The sequence below is a fragment of the Aulonocara stuartgranti genome (assembly GCF_965226115.1).
Source record: "Aulonocara stuartgranti genome assembly, chromosome: 3".
NCBI classification, from domain to species: domain Eukaryota; kingdom Metazoa; phylum Chordata; class Actinopteri; order Cichliformes; family Cichlidae; genus Aulonocara; species Aulonocara stuartgranti.
Genome location: NC_138941.1, coordinates 61,637,010 through 61,650,897, shown reverse-complemented (window position 1 = coordinate 61,650,897; position 13,888 = coordinate 61,637,010). Strand labels below are relative to the sequence as shown.

At 39.6% G+C, this 13,888-nt stretch overlaps 3 protein-coding genes across 5 annotated transcripts in view; 2 read left to right on the top strand and 1 right to left on the bottom strand.

The window, feature by feature from the left end:
- Positions 1–10,707, bottom strand: part of LOC309695661 (butyrophilin subfamily 2 member A2-like) — a 101,285-nt gene extending 90,578 nt beyond the window's left edge. The window contains exons 1-3 of the mRNA XM_082516443.1: positions 10,629–10,707; positions 10,331–10,411; positions 9,033–9,395 (exon numbers count right to left, since the gene is read on the bottom strand). Of these exons, the coding sequence (XP_082372569.1) occupies positions 9,033–9,395; positions 10,331–10,411; positions 10,629–10,644 (460 nt within the window). The 5' untranslated portion in view covers positions 10,645–10,707. The remainder of the gene's footprint in view (positions 1–9,032; positions 9,396–10,330; positions 10,412–10,628) is intronic.
- Positions 1–13,888, top strand: part of LOC309694975 (Fc receptor-like protein 5) — a 76,454-nt gene that overhangs the window by 36,965 nt on the left and 25,601 nt on the right. The window lies entirely within an intron of this gene.
- LOC309694952 (Fc receptor-like protein 5) overlaps positions 1,028–13,888 on the top strand; it is a 32,650-nt gene continuing 19,789 nt past the window's right edge. For 2 of the 3 annotated variants that reach the window (XM_082515256.1, XM_082515255.1), the window contains exons 1-2: positions 1,028–1,108; positions 1,193–1,228. In XM_082515256.1, the coding sequence (XP_082371382.1) occupies positions 1,060–1,108; positions 1,193–1,228 (85 nt within the window). In that variant the 5' untranslated portion in view covers positions 1,028–1,059. Of the gene's footprint in view, positions 1,109–1,192; positions 1,229–2,464; positions 2,729–2,807; positions 3,054–3,128; positions 3,324–3,417; positions 3,916–13,888 lie in introns of those variants that run through there. The other variant, XM_082515257.1, reaches the window with a different exon arrangement.

The following is a 13,888-nucleotide window of genomic DNA, read 5'->3' as shown; positions in this document are numbered from 1 at the left end:
AGACGTTGTCAACAAAACTACTGTCAGTTGTAGATTTTGCTTCAATCCAAGTCTTTCTGTTTCAGCATTTACATTTTCTTTCTGGTTTGTTTTAACCAAAAACTGAAACTTTCTCATGGTGTTCAGTGGAGAAGAAGCCACGACTCTGAGACAGTCAAAGAGAAAGAGGAAGATGAGGGTTTTACTTGATGTGACTCTGAACTGATCTCAGTGTTGGTGTGATGTCATTGAGCAGCAGGATGGAGGAAACGTCTCTGCTGTGTCTGCTCTGTAAGTTCACTTTGTGTTTTTCATGCCTCTGCTGTCTTGTAACTAATAACTATTAAAACTATTAACTGTTAAAACTATAACTGAAAAACTATATTGTACGTAACATAAATGTTTTGATGATTAAATATAGAGTGATGACTGAATGTAGGAATAATAATGTATTAACTTAACTGGCAGATTCTGAGGAGAAACACAAGATTTGTGATCTGTGTTGTCACTGCAGGTACATGAACACAGCTCGCTGTATGCAGCACATGTCTCCTCAGACCTTCACAAACATTAACCAGGGCGTGACGTGTAGTCTGATGTTGTGCAGCCATTCAAGTTATTTAGTCTTTCGGACCACAAGTCAGTGGTTGGAACAGAGAGAAGCACAAAACAACTAAAGTTTGCACAGTTAATGTGCAGTCAACTACAGGAAGTTTGTTTGGCTCAATCTGTGATATTATTAATTAAATCAATAATTACATCAATGCAGTCAATATAATTATTTCAAAGAGCTGAGAAAACATCCATTAAAAGAGGTCGGAGAGTCAGTGAAGACATCATACAGGTACTGGTGTTGCATTCAAGGTCAACTGTCAGTCGTAGATATTGTTGCTTTTAATTCTTATTCAATAATCAGTTGAAACGTGTAAAACTTTGGTTTCAAGGAAGCAGAGAAATAAACACACAAAGCTTTTTCACACAAGGTTTTTTCTAACCACAAGTCTAAGACCCAGAGACAGAGAAAGAGGAAGAGGAGGGTTTTACTCAGTGTAACCATGAACTGATCTCAGAGCTGGTGTGATGTCATTGAGCAGCAGGATGGAGGAAACGTCTCTGCTGTGTCTGCTCTGTAAGCTCACTCTGTGTTTTTCATGCCTCTGCTGTCTTGTTGAATGTGAAACTCTGAACTAACCTGAGTTTAATTTCTCTTTAGTTCTGATCTCACTGCTGAGCTGCACCACAAACCAAGGTCAGTAACCTTCTTCTGTCACACTGTAAACCTGACTCACTCTCTCAGGAGGCTGCAAGAGGCTATTAAAACATGGTGAAAGAAAATGTATAAAAACAGATCAGTCTTATCTCACTCCTGCTGACTGTCTCCATTATTTATATTTTATTTAAATAAGCGGCTTAACTTGTATCCTTGATGGGGTGTTGGAGAATTCATCATCCAGATACTCTTTTGTTCTGAGGGTGCACTGGGAACATCTGTCAGAGCCCTCACTCCACGAAATTTCAACTCCCACCTCCAGCATTGGTTTGATTGCTTTGTAATGGAGGCTGGGGGCACTGAGCCAGATTGGACAATGTTCTGCACCTCTATTGCAGAGAATCCTGCAAGGTTGATGGCACCTGTCTCTGCAGTAATCCCAGAACCAGATGATGGACACTGGAGCTGAAGGGAGCCGTCATGCAGGAGGAGTCTTACTGGGCTTTATTAGTCCGTGGGACTCCAGAAGGAGATAACAGGTGTTGGCAGGACGAGCGGAGTGCGGCTTTGTAAAAACTTAGGTTTGGGAGTTCAGTGGGACAATGAAACGTGACTTTTGGTCAGCGTCAAAGCGATTTTGGCAATTGTCAGATGATGCAGGAGAGGGAAGCGGTATTCTACAAACATTGTTCATTGTTTGGTGGCAAGCTGCTAACCTTGACTGGGATTGATGAGATTCACCCTGAGTTCCTGAAGGCTCTGGATGTTGCAGGGCACCTCTAGGCTGCCTCAGGAGCATGTTGATGTCCCTGGGAAATTTCAGCTCAGAGTGCTTCCCCACCAACCCAGATAAGCAGCATGAATTGGATGTACAGACGGACTTATCTTGTATTTGATATGAAAATGTCACAGCAGCTAACTCTTAAAAAACAAACATAAAAAAAACAAAAAAAAACAAAAAAACAATTAATAAACATTCCAGTTTGTTTCAATATTCAGTTTTCCTGAGAAACATGACTTTTCCCGCCTTGTCTGCACCACATTGCCTTATTTTGCCCAAATTTCGAATCTCCCTAAAAAAGGAAAGTTTAGACACTCATTCATTTACTGAGATGAACAGGAGATATTTAAAATCTCAATAAATTTGTGAACTTGGCTCTGCTCTGTAATGTGTTTCAGCTTCGCCATCATGGGCCACAGGATCGGATTCTTGTGTATTGATTCAACCAAGCCAATCACATGCAAATATTATATATTCTCCCCCTTTCCTCACAGCTCGTGTGACTGTGAGTCCCAGCAGCTCTCAGTTCTTTAATGGAGACTTTGTGTCTCTGAGCTGTGAGGAGGACGACAGCTCTGCTGGATGGACTCTGAGGAGAAACACAAGCAAACGACAGAGGACTCAGTGTGGAGATGGGTGGGGGAAACCAGCTGGTTCGTCCTGTAACATCAGCTACATCTACCCATGGGACAGTGGAGTTTACTGGTGTGAGTCTAATCAGAGTACCATCAGTAACATGGTTAACCTGACAGTCACTGGTAAGCTGAGTGTGTGGAGTTAGTGTTGATGAAGCTGTGTGTAAATGGATGAAATGCTGTAGTTTGTCTCTGTGTTGAGGTGGATCAGTGATCCTGCAGAGTCCTGTCCTCCCTGTGATGGAGGGAGATGACGTCACTCTGCTCTGTAAAACAAAGACCACTCCCTCCAACCTCCCAGCTGCTTTCTATAAAGATGGCTCCCTCATCAGGAAGCAGCCTACAGGTCACATGACCATCCAGCATGTTTCCAGGTCTGATGAAGGCCTCTACAAGTGTGACATCAGCGCTCATGGAGAGTCTCCATCCAGCTGGATCACTGTCACAGGTGAGGAGCTTCACTCTGATTTCACCTCTAATTTAATGCACATATTCACACTAACAACTACGATTTTCTCTTCAGATAAACCTACACCGACAGCTTCACCCACCACAACAACTTTGCTCACATCCACATCCCTGTCCACCACAACAGCTCCAAACCCTGGCTGCTCCCTCTGCCATCCTAATTTCAGACTAGTCCTCCACCTGCTGGTGATCTGTCCATATTTGATCTCCACTCTCCTCTTGGTGTCTTTATATCAACACAGACTCAAAGGTAACTCTGTGAATCATTCACTGATCAATCAATATGCTGATGATAAATTCCTCTCTTTGTTTAAACCCTGTCTTCTCTTGGCCCACCCCACCAGGCTGAGCAGGGACTGGATGATGACCGTAATTACAACATCACTGCATCAACAAAGAGCACCACATCTGAACCTCTACCTTAACTTAAAAAATTAAATGTGTTCTGATGTTTTGAGCTGTGAATCAATTGGTTGCTTTTACTCCGTGTTTTTGTAATGATTACGTTTTTTACAGTGTGTGAGAACATCTGCCAGCACAGACACCAAAAGTGAAGGAGGACGTTTTTGCTTTCTGACGTTTTTGGTGTATCAACCACATGTGACTGATGTTTACTCACACGGTAACCATATTTTGTTTAAAATCAATAAACTAATTATCTTTGTTAGTCCTCAATTCCTCATGTTAAATTTGTGTATGACAGAGGGCTGATGAAGACTGTGGTTTAGATGGAGCTCTGACTGAGGTATCTCTCAAAGTGGAGATGTGGAGGAGGTGGATTAAGTGAATTAGAGTCTAAAAAGGAAAATGACAGAAGAGCACTGAGATTTAAACCGTGCAGAGTGGCAGCTGATTGGCTCAAAAAAAGGTTAAAAAGAAGATGATTGGACTAGAGCAGGGGTGCCCAATCCCGGTCCTCGAGAGCTACCGTCCTGCAGCTTTTAGATGCATCCTTGTTCCCACACACCTGAATCAAATGAATGGCTTGTTATCAGGCCTTTGCCAAACATGATGGCATGCTGAAGAGATCAAACCATTTGATTCAGGTGTGTGGGAACAAGGATGCATCTAAAAGCTGCAGGACGGTAGCTCTCGAGGACCGGGATTGGGCACCCCTGGACTAGAGTAATGATGTCAGTATTGAGACTATGGCTGTGTGCATGCAGAAGTTGCAGTAAGCCGCAGTACCAGCAGAGGGAGATATTTTATTTCAAGCCAACATGAAAATAGTCAATGGCAAATCTTTAAACAGACATTATCAAAACATTAAATATAAACACATATTAGCAGCCTAGCTTAATTGTTTCTGGCAAGTAAGGTCCCTAAAATGTAATCGTGCATTATTTGCTCACTTCTGACTACTTTTTTATTGTAAATATATTCTTCTCCTATCTGCATTGCAAGTTCTGCATGTGTGTCCATTTCACGTTTTCTCCCGGATGCAGTTGGTGGGTTTAGGTTTGTTGGTGATTCTAAATTGCCCACAGATGTAAATGTGAGTGCAAATTTTTAAGCATTTAACCTATATGTTTAGGTCAAGTATTAGCCACAGTTATATCATAAGTTTATGCCACTTGTTGTTTGAGCATCTGTTGATGCATACTGCAGGGTTAATGTGTGTGTTAGGATGTGGCTGCTGCTGTTATGTAAGTCACCTAAAGCAATGGTTGTAAGGAAAGGTGGAGAAGATAGAACTAATGCTGCCATCTACAGACTGGGTGACTTAAACTCACCGATCACACACTGAGTGTGGATGTAGCTTATGCACAGTTTGAGGGTATTGTAATTTACTTCACTGCATTTTCTTGTTGTTCAATAAAGTTTTTGAGTTTTTGATGGTGCACCAGTCTGAGCACATGATGAAACCTCAGATTCAGGGATATGATGGGGCCTCATAATTCACGGCCTTTTACTGTATGAGGCAAGAGGGGGGAATTTGGGAGCACATTTTTTTGAGGAAGGAAGCTGTTGTAATGGTGTAACTCTGAGAAGCAGATGAGTGCAGCTGCCTTACTGAAATAGGGTTTTCTTTAAAGCTGTCTTCACTACTACAGTTAGAAAGATCATTCTTTGAACAGAAATAAAGAAAAGTACATTTTCACATATAATGACTTTTAAATGTAAATACAAAGACTTAACATATCTTTCCAGCAGCTTTGACAAACAAACAAATAGTTTAAATATATATCATAGAGCAGCAATACATCACATTTTATTATAGTCACTATTGGAACTTAGGATGCCAAAGTCAAAGCCTTTAGGTATGTATGTTTATGCACTAATTATATGTTGTTAACATCATTACAGTGCCCAGTAGATTTATTTAAAAAATGAAATAACATTAAATTAAATTAAAAATTACATTAATATGAAAAAAAATATTATTAAGATCACTAATAAAAAAAAGTCCTCTCTCAGTGTACTTCCAACCAAAAGGCAAATAACAAAACCACATGTACATCTAATAAAATATATAAATATTGAAACACTCCTCACAGGTGTGATATACTTATACAAATACTTAAGATAAGATAAGATAAGATAAGATAAGATAAGATAAGATAAGATAACCTTTATTAGTCCCACACGTGGGAAATTTGTTTTGTCACAGCAGGAAGTGGACAGTGCAAAAGTTATGACGCAAAAATTAGAATACAATAAGAATAAATACAGTACACAGCTGTACAGAATAGAATAAAATAATATACTATATACAGTAGAATAAAATAGAATAAAAATATACAATAAGATAAAAATAGAATACGAATGCTATATACAACTGAGTAAAAATACAACGATGCCAGAAAAGATTATTGCACTTAGTGTTATTGCACATGTGTGGATGTGTGTGTTTGTTCAGTTAAAGTCTTTGTTGTGGAGTCTGACAGCAGTGGGGAGGAAAGACCTGCGAAATCTCTCCGTCCCACACCGTGGGTGCCGCAGTCTCCCACTGAAGGAGCTGCTCAGTGCTGTCACAGCATTCATACTTAACAGCATTCATAGAATGGCTCTTCTCTACTATCCAATAATGTAAAATGCACCGTAGTTTTTATACCTGAATTTGTTCTCAGTGGAAATAACAATAACAAATTAAATGATTATCTACTAAAATTTGAACATCTGTCCTCATCAGCAAGTATTATCAGGAAAATTAATTATTTCAGTCACATAGAGAAAACACAATATAGTGAAAACCACAAACACATTACAATTCCTGATGGTTTGGGATGGAGTCAGCGTCCCGACCTGTGTTGTTCAACAGTTTGTCCCTGAGCGTGATTTTCCTCTGAAGAGGCTGTTATATTTATATTCAGAGGGTGGGACATGTTAATATTAATTTTTCGCTTCAGTAAATAATAACTGTGATTGTTCTCATATTGTTTTTACTGTACCTGTAACAGCATTAATTAAGATCTGTAATCTACATTTTGACGCAGACAAATACTAAAGTGTTTCTTCTGAGGGTTTGGAGACCGTCTGACACAGAGCTGCTCTTACACAGAAGAAATGTGCAGATGTGGAATTCGGCTGTCGTTCAGCCTGTAGATGCACGAGTGTGGATTTACGTCCTGTACTAAATATTTGACTTAACAGCCTCCATAAAAGCACAGTTATCTTCATGAACGTTATTAATCTTCTTGGACGTCAGCAGCTGTAAAGTGTCCCAACTAACAAGAAACGTTCCCACAACATTCTTAAATGTGTTTGGGAACATTCAAGGTTAAAAGAGGTTCTATTATTAAAAAAGAAAAATAAGTGTTACACAGTGTTAGATGACATCAGTTAAAGAACATCATCATTTCTGAAAACCTGTCTACCTTGTGTTGGGATCCACGTTAAGGAGCCTCTGGCTCACTGGGTGCGTCAGCACTCAGGAATGTTTTTCTTTGACGTCTCAACACGTCATTCAGACATTTCTGCACCAAGTTCAGTTCCTGCTGCTCTAAAATATATTAATGGAGCCTTGAATACATGTTAGAAACACAGGTGAATGTTTCCTCACTCAAATGTCAGCCTGAGCTACAAACACAGATCTGAGTGCAGAATGAGACCTGATTGGTTTATACAGACATGACAGTTTGGCAGATTTACTTATGACCTCTGAGTAACAGCCTTTAAAATGCTGCATCACTAACAATAAGTGAACCTTTCTAAATTGTTTAAGCACACATTCAGAGCCCTGAAAACACAGCAGGAAGTAAAACCACAGAGAAAGACGAGATCTGATCAGAAGACATGACTAACATCTCTGTGGACCAAACTGTGTGTGGAAAGATTGAATCTATGTCTGTTTAGCTCAGCTCTTAAATGAAGCTGGAGCAAGTTCACATTTAAAACATGTAACACATTACAGTATTCCTGTGTCTTTATAAATTTGTACAGGTTACAATGTCACTTTGTAATGGAGCTGTAAACCACATCATAGACACAGTGCCAGTGTTTACAGCATCTGTTTGTAGAAGGAAGCTCCTTGTGCTTCAGTGAAGTTGAGTCTAATCTTTAATTTTCAGCTGCTTTTCTGCTTCCAAGTGGTTGAAAAAATACACAAACAAAAAAAGACAAAAACAAACAAACCATGACAGTACTTTAATGTCAGATATCTGAACTCAAACAGAATCACTTCAATACAAAACACCACGTTAATACATTCGCAAACATTTCAGGCCTTGTACACAGAAAATTTCCACGTTGTAAACATATACAGTATAATAACTTCTAAGTTTTGTGCTTCTCAATCCACTAAATCAGCAGTTCTCAAATATTTTCTCCTGTGTCTCATTTCAGGAACTGAATCATTGTCAATTAATCTTAAAAAAAAAAAATAATGATGGAGATTAAATTTTATTCCCAGGTCACAGCATCAGCAGATACTTGTTTGTTTTGCACAAGCAGAGACTCGATGTTTGAAAACTGCTGGACTACAAACATGTGGAGTTGCAGATTAAAGGTTTTTATCAACAGGAAGCTGTTTTTGGACAAACTATGAAAAAAATCAGCCATTTTTATCCTGGTTTCCAGACTCTGTCAACTGTGAAGGAGTATAAGCTTATGCTAACAGGCAGCTGGCATCAATAAGTGTTTGAGAGAGGAGCTATTAAAAGGAAAAACAGCTTCCTGTGGACACAGACCCTTACTCAGACATAATACAATCACATTAAAGATAAAAGGTAACCGACTGAGAGAAATGGCTGTATTTTAACCTGTCTATACAACCAAAATGTACAAAAACAACGTTACAGAAAGCCTAATTTGATCATGGTTAAATGTTACTGAATTGCTCTTAGTCTGGCTCATCACCTGGGACCTGTTTGTCATGGGAGACCCTACCAAGAGCTGAACGCTCCAGACAACTCAGCTCCCAGGATCGTCTGAGCTCACAAACCCCTCCACCACGATAAGGTGGCAATTCAAGGAGGGGGACATGCCTTGAATCCAACATGCCAAACACAGCTCAGCTAATCACACGTGGGCTAGCTTAATGAGTGTGGCATGTGTCAGAAAAAGACATGTAAAATAAAATTCACAGCTTGGGAAGAAATTACTGAAAACAAAAAACAGTGAATCAGGACAACAAACTCTTGTCAGGTGAGTCACAGTCGTCTGGTTCGTTTGTATCCTGATGTTTTTGTGTTTTGTAGTAGATTAATATGCCAGTGATCGCAACAACAAGCAGCACAGCGGTGGCTATTGGCAGAACAATCTCGAGTCCAATACGCTGACCTGCAGGTGAGAAACAGGTGTGAGGTGTCAGCTGTCAGGTAGGTGATGAGTGAAGAACAGAACAGAATCCATTTCCTCTTCAAACTGCTGTCAGACATTATCTACTGCACTCTGATCACATCACTCAGACCAGCTGCTTTCTACAAAGTCTCATCAACAACATCTTTAGAAACAAACATCAACAACCAGGAAGCAGCTTCACCTCTGATCACACACACACTCAACTCTGCTCACTCACCTGGAGGATCAACAACACTCAGTGTGATGTTGCAGATGGGATCACCGCCCAGATATGCTCTCTTCCTGCGCTTTGTTTCTGGAATCTTACGGACTGCGTATATTCCAGCATCAGCAGTCATCACATTCTTCAGAATCAAAGACACGTTTCCATCCTTCATCTGTCTGTTCTGCAGATCCACCCGGTCCTTAAAGGATGGATGCTGCTTGAATAAGTCCAAGTGTCCATCCCGGTACAACAGGACATATTCTGTCTCCAGCTCAGGTTTGCTCCACTCTAGGCCATTGATGGTTTTGTTACCATCCAAAACTCGACATGGCAAAATGGCATTTTCACCGAGCACAGCAGTAATATTTATCTGTCCTGAAAGGGAGACAAAAACGGAGCAAATGAAATGTTGATATTTACCCCAGCCAAACAGCGCAAAGATCAACAGTCAGAAACCCCTGAGCTCAGCTGAACGGGACCAGAGTGTCCATTTGATACACTTATAATAACCCCAGTTTATATTAAATAAAATACATAATACAAGTAAATTTCAGGTGTAATTGAGGTATATAACACATTTTCACTACAAACTTCAGTGTTTCAGGTGATGTACATTAAGCCCAGCATCCTGCAGGCCCCTAAAACCTCCTGTAATCATTAGTAAGTGTCTATTGGTGACATTTTTAAAAACAAAAATCATGAAAACCTTTTAGGAATGGAAATAAAGACCTAAGCAAATGTCACTTAATACATTTCAACATGTTGAGCTAATATCCATCCATAAAATAATATGTATATACTGTAAACCACCGATTGCTGCCTAGTTTGAGCTTTCTTTTTTTTAAACATGTTTTTGTCAGTGAGATTGAACTTGCTGAAGTCTAAACATGCTTTACTTATATAAGACGAACAGACAGCACTGAGTCACTGTCTTTGCTTTAGCTATGTACTCACACCCTAATGGCTTATTTTAAGTAGGAAAAAACCTCCGTCCTACATATAATAAGTTATTTCACCATTAGAGTCAAACATAGGCTTAGTGACAGTGTTAAATTATAGTAAAATTGGCTCATAAATATAAAATTAAATATTTCAAACTCTCACTTCAAACTGAAGCGCTCAGGCTGAGGCATTACATAACAGTGAGGTGACGTCGACGCAATAGGGAATAAGGAAGTGGTTCTCAACTGCGCTTATTAAATAAGAACTACTTTAACACACGTACACTGACATTTACCGAACTAACCTAAAAATATTTCACTCAAGTGGGTCCACAATCATTTCATATATCAGGAAACAGCTGAACTCACCAGCCGAGGAAGACTTGATGAAGATGGCGAACACCAAAATCAACCAGAGCCAGACGGAAGACATCTCAGCTGTTCTAAAAACTGAACAGAAAAAAAAAGAAGAGATCAAACCTAAAACATAAAATGATCCGTTTTCGTTTATTTCCAGTCACTTTACTGTCTTTTTAAAAGAATCATCTAGAAAAACGTCACACAACAGGTGTCACGTTGACATGAGGTGTAAAAACGCCACAAGTGACACAGAGGTTTTCACCATGCGTCAAGTCAAATTAAAACTGTCAGTAAACCAAGAACAAACCTTTCATCGAATCCATAAATGCCACAATGACTGAACGAAGTGTTCCTTAGTTTCTATTCGCTCACACTTGGCCGTGCTCGTGATTTTCTTGTAGGCAGGACCTACCGCTGTCCTCAGGTAGCGATCCCGTAGCGTCCTTACCTGAATGTTCTGGAATCTTCCAGGTGAACGGTGAACCAGCAGACTAGGCAGACAAACTGACTTTTATCTTTTGTTTAATAATTGTACTATAAACTAAACATGTTTCCACTATAGCAGCCTATAATCAATTACTACTTAAAAATGTATAAATGAAAACTGTAAGACAAACAGAAAGTAAACAAAGCTCAATAAATGACTACCAAAGTAAAACAGGAACAGATAATCAGAGTATTTTATTGATCCCCAGGGGAAATGATGTAAACAGCTATATCCAGAAAATGAAAAGAAGAGTAATTATGCAAAAGCATAAACTTTTGCATAAGTATTTCCTAGTTTGGTCAAATTTGCCTGATGATGGACATATTCATTGAAACTTTAGGTATCTAAATACTGGGAACCAAGTGCTTTGAACAAGTTCTGTGTTTTTATAAGATAAGATAAGACTTTATTGACCCCACAGCAGGAAAATTTGTGCATTACCTCAGCTCAGGTACAGATATCAGAATAAAATAGAAATAAAATACAAACAAATACAAAATATTAAGATAATAAAGTATATAAAACGATAGCATAAATAGTATGAGATTATGGACAGAAGTTTGTGGAAATGCAAGAAATAAATTTAACCTTTCTTCTTCCTCTCTTCTTCAACTACTATTATTATGTAAGTAATAGATATCTATAAGTATATACATGTACATGCACACACTAATATACATATGTATACATATACATATATGTGCTCAGGCAACACGTCCATACATATAATAGGTGCATTATGCATGGAGAGATGACCGTGGATGTCCACAAAGTCCAGTGACTCAAAACATCGTAATTGAGGAGTTAAAGAGTCTAACTGCTGTCGAGATGAATGATCTGCAAAAGCGCTCCGTCCTGCAGCGAGGGTGTTTCAGTCTCTGACTAAAGGAGCTGCTCAGCACACTCACACTCACAGATTCATGCAGAGGGGGATGTGGGTTATTCATGATGGATGTCAGCTTTACTAACTTCCTCCTCTCACCAACAGCCTCCACAGACAGAGGACAGCTTAGCATGGAGCTAGACCTCTGCACCAGTTTATCAGTTTCGCTCCTGTCCCTGTCCACGCATCCACTCCCACAGCAAGTCACTGGATAGAAAAAGGCAGATGCTACCACAGTGTCACAGAATGTCCTTAACAGACTCCTGCAGACTCCAAAGGATCTCAGTCTCCTCAGTGGGTAGTGTCGACTCTGCCCCTTCTTATACAGGACGTCTGTATAAGAACTCTTGAGCCACGATGACCCAACAAGTTTCAAGAGGAGTTTCTTTTGGTATCTCGGGGGGAAAAAAAGCCCCTTTGGATTTCTCTTTGACCCACTGTCTTATTTGTAGAAATTTGAAGAAACTTTGTCCGGGAAGTTTGAATTTTTCCTTTAGTTGTTGAAAGTCAATAAATGTGTCATTATTGTATTAATCAGCGGCAGTTCGAATATTTCTGTCCTTCCATCTCCCCAATATTGGGTCGGCAATGTGATGAGAGAGATCAGGGTTGCCCCATAGGGGTGTCCTTCTAAGAAAATAGATATTTAATTTCAGAAGCGAGTGAGATTCCTGCCAGGCGCTGAAGGTGTTAAATATTATCAAATTGTTTGTAAACTTGGATAGACATTTTTTTGTACCTAAAATGGAACATATTTTAATAGTATGGGGTTCACCTCATGTTGTTCTATTGGAACCCATCTAACCTCACTCCTCTCTGCACGTAGCCAGATCCAAACTGATCGGTACTGGGAGGCAAGATAATTTCCTAAAGTTTGGTAAATTAAGTTCTCTCCTTGAATATGGGGCCTGCAGAGAGGTGAGTATAACTCTTGGATTTTTCTTTTGCGATATAAAAGAAGTTATATGTTTATTAAGCTGTTTGAAGAAACTTTTGGGAACATTTGTAGGGAGACATTGAAATAAGTAAATGAACATATTGGAGAGTTTCAGTCAGGTTTCAGAGCTCATCACAGGACAGAAACAGCTTTAGTGAAGGTTACAAATAGTGATGTGTCCTGTGTGTCGAAGCGTCGAATCGTGTGTCGGGTAATCTCGGGGACGTTTTTGTGAAGCGCCTGTCGAGGCTTGCTTTGATTACGTATGCAGTGACGTTCGAGGCCTCGCGGGCAGTCCGTACCACGTGACTGATTCAGGGACTGGTTCACTGGTTCGCGCCAGATTCGAAATAAAATGGGGCAGAAAAACACAGCTGATTTCCCATCACACTGTTGTGGAATTGGACTACGTACGTGTTACATAGTTACTTGAGCATTTCTTCTTCGATGGAACCAGCAAGGAAGAGATTTTTTATTTTATTTTATCTCTCCTAATAAAGTATGCACCCAGTAATAAATATCACAAATGATAAGCACCATAATATAAATAAACACTACTACAGATCCAATAATCTGATTTCTGTCTTTTAGTTTATTAAAAGGTGAAGCGCCAAACACTAGTTTGTGTCATTATCCAGATGTACATAAGCATGATTACACAGTTACTAGGGGAAGGTTTTGATTATCGATTAAAGTCGATTCTAGCTTGGATAACGTGATATCGATTCATTAAAATCCTGAATCGATTTTTAACATAAATATTACCACATTTCAACAACCACCAAACAGCTAAAACAGTAAATGAGAGCAGGTACATCGATTCTGCACAAAGACATAAACACAAGGCGCGGACCGCTGATCAGAATCAGTGAGATGTCGCCTTTCTCACCAGACAGCACGGACACGGTCGGGGCTGAAAGCCGACAGCTCGTTGATTCTGATCCGTCGGCGGGTCCGTGCTTCGTGTTTATGCCTTTTTTGTGCTGATTCTGAAGCTGCAGGTTTTATTTCTCTTCAAACAAAATTGACCGAACCAGCAGCAAAAGAAGATCCAAACTATGCTTCACATAAACATCGTCATGAATTTCCTCTGACTTTTGCTGTTTTGCTTTCACCAGGATAAAATCACACTTCATGCACAGCTCTCTCTCTATCTATCTCTGTACTTCAAGAACAGTTTCCCGTCTAAAAATCTGTTTTCTGCATTATTCGCTTGTTTGTTACGCATAAGACCTCCGTTGTTTACAGCGCTGTCAGCCG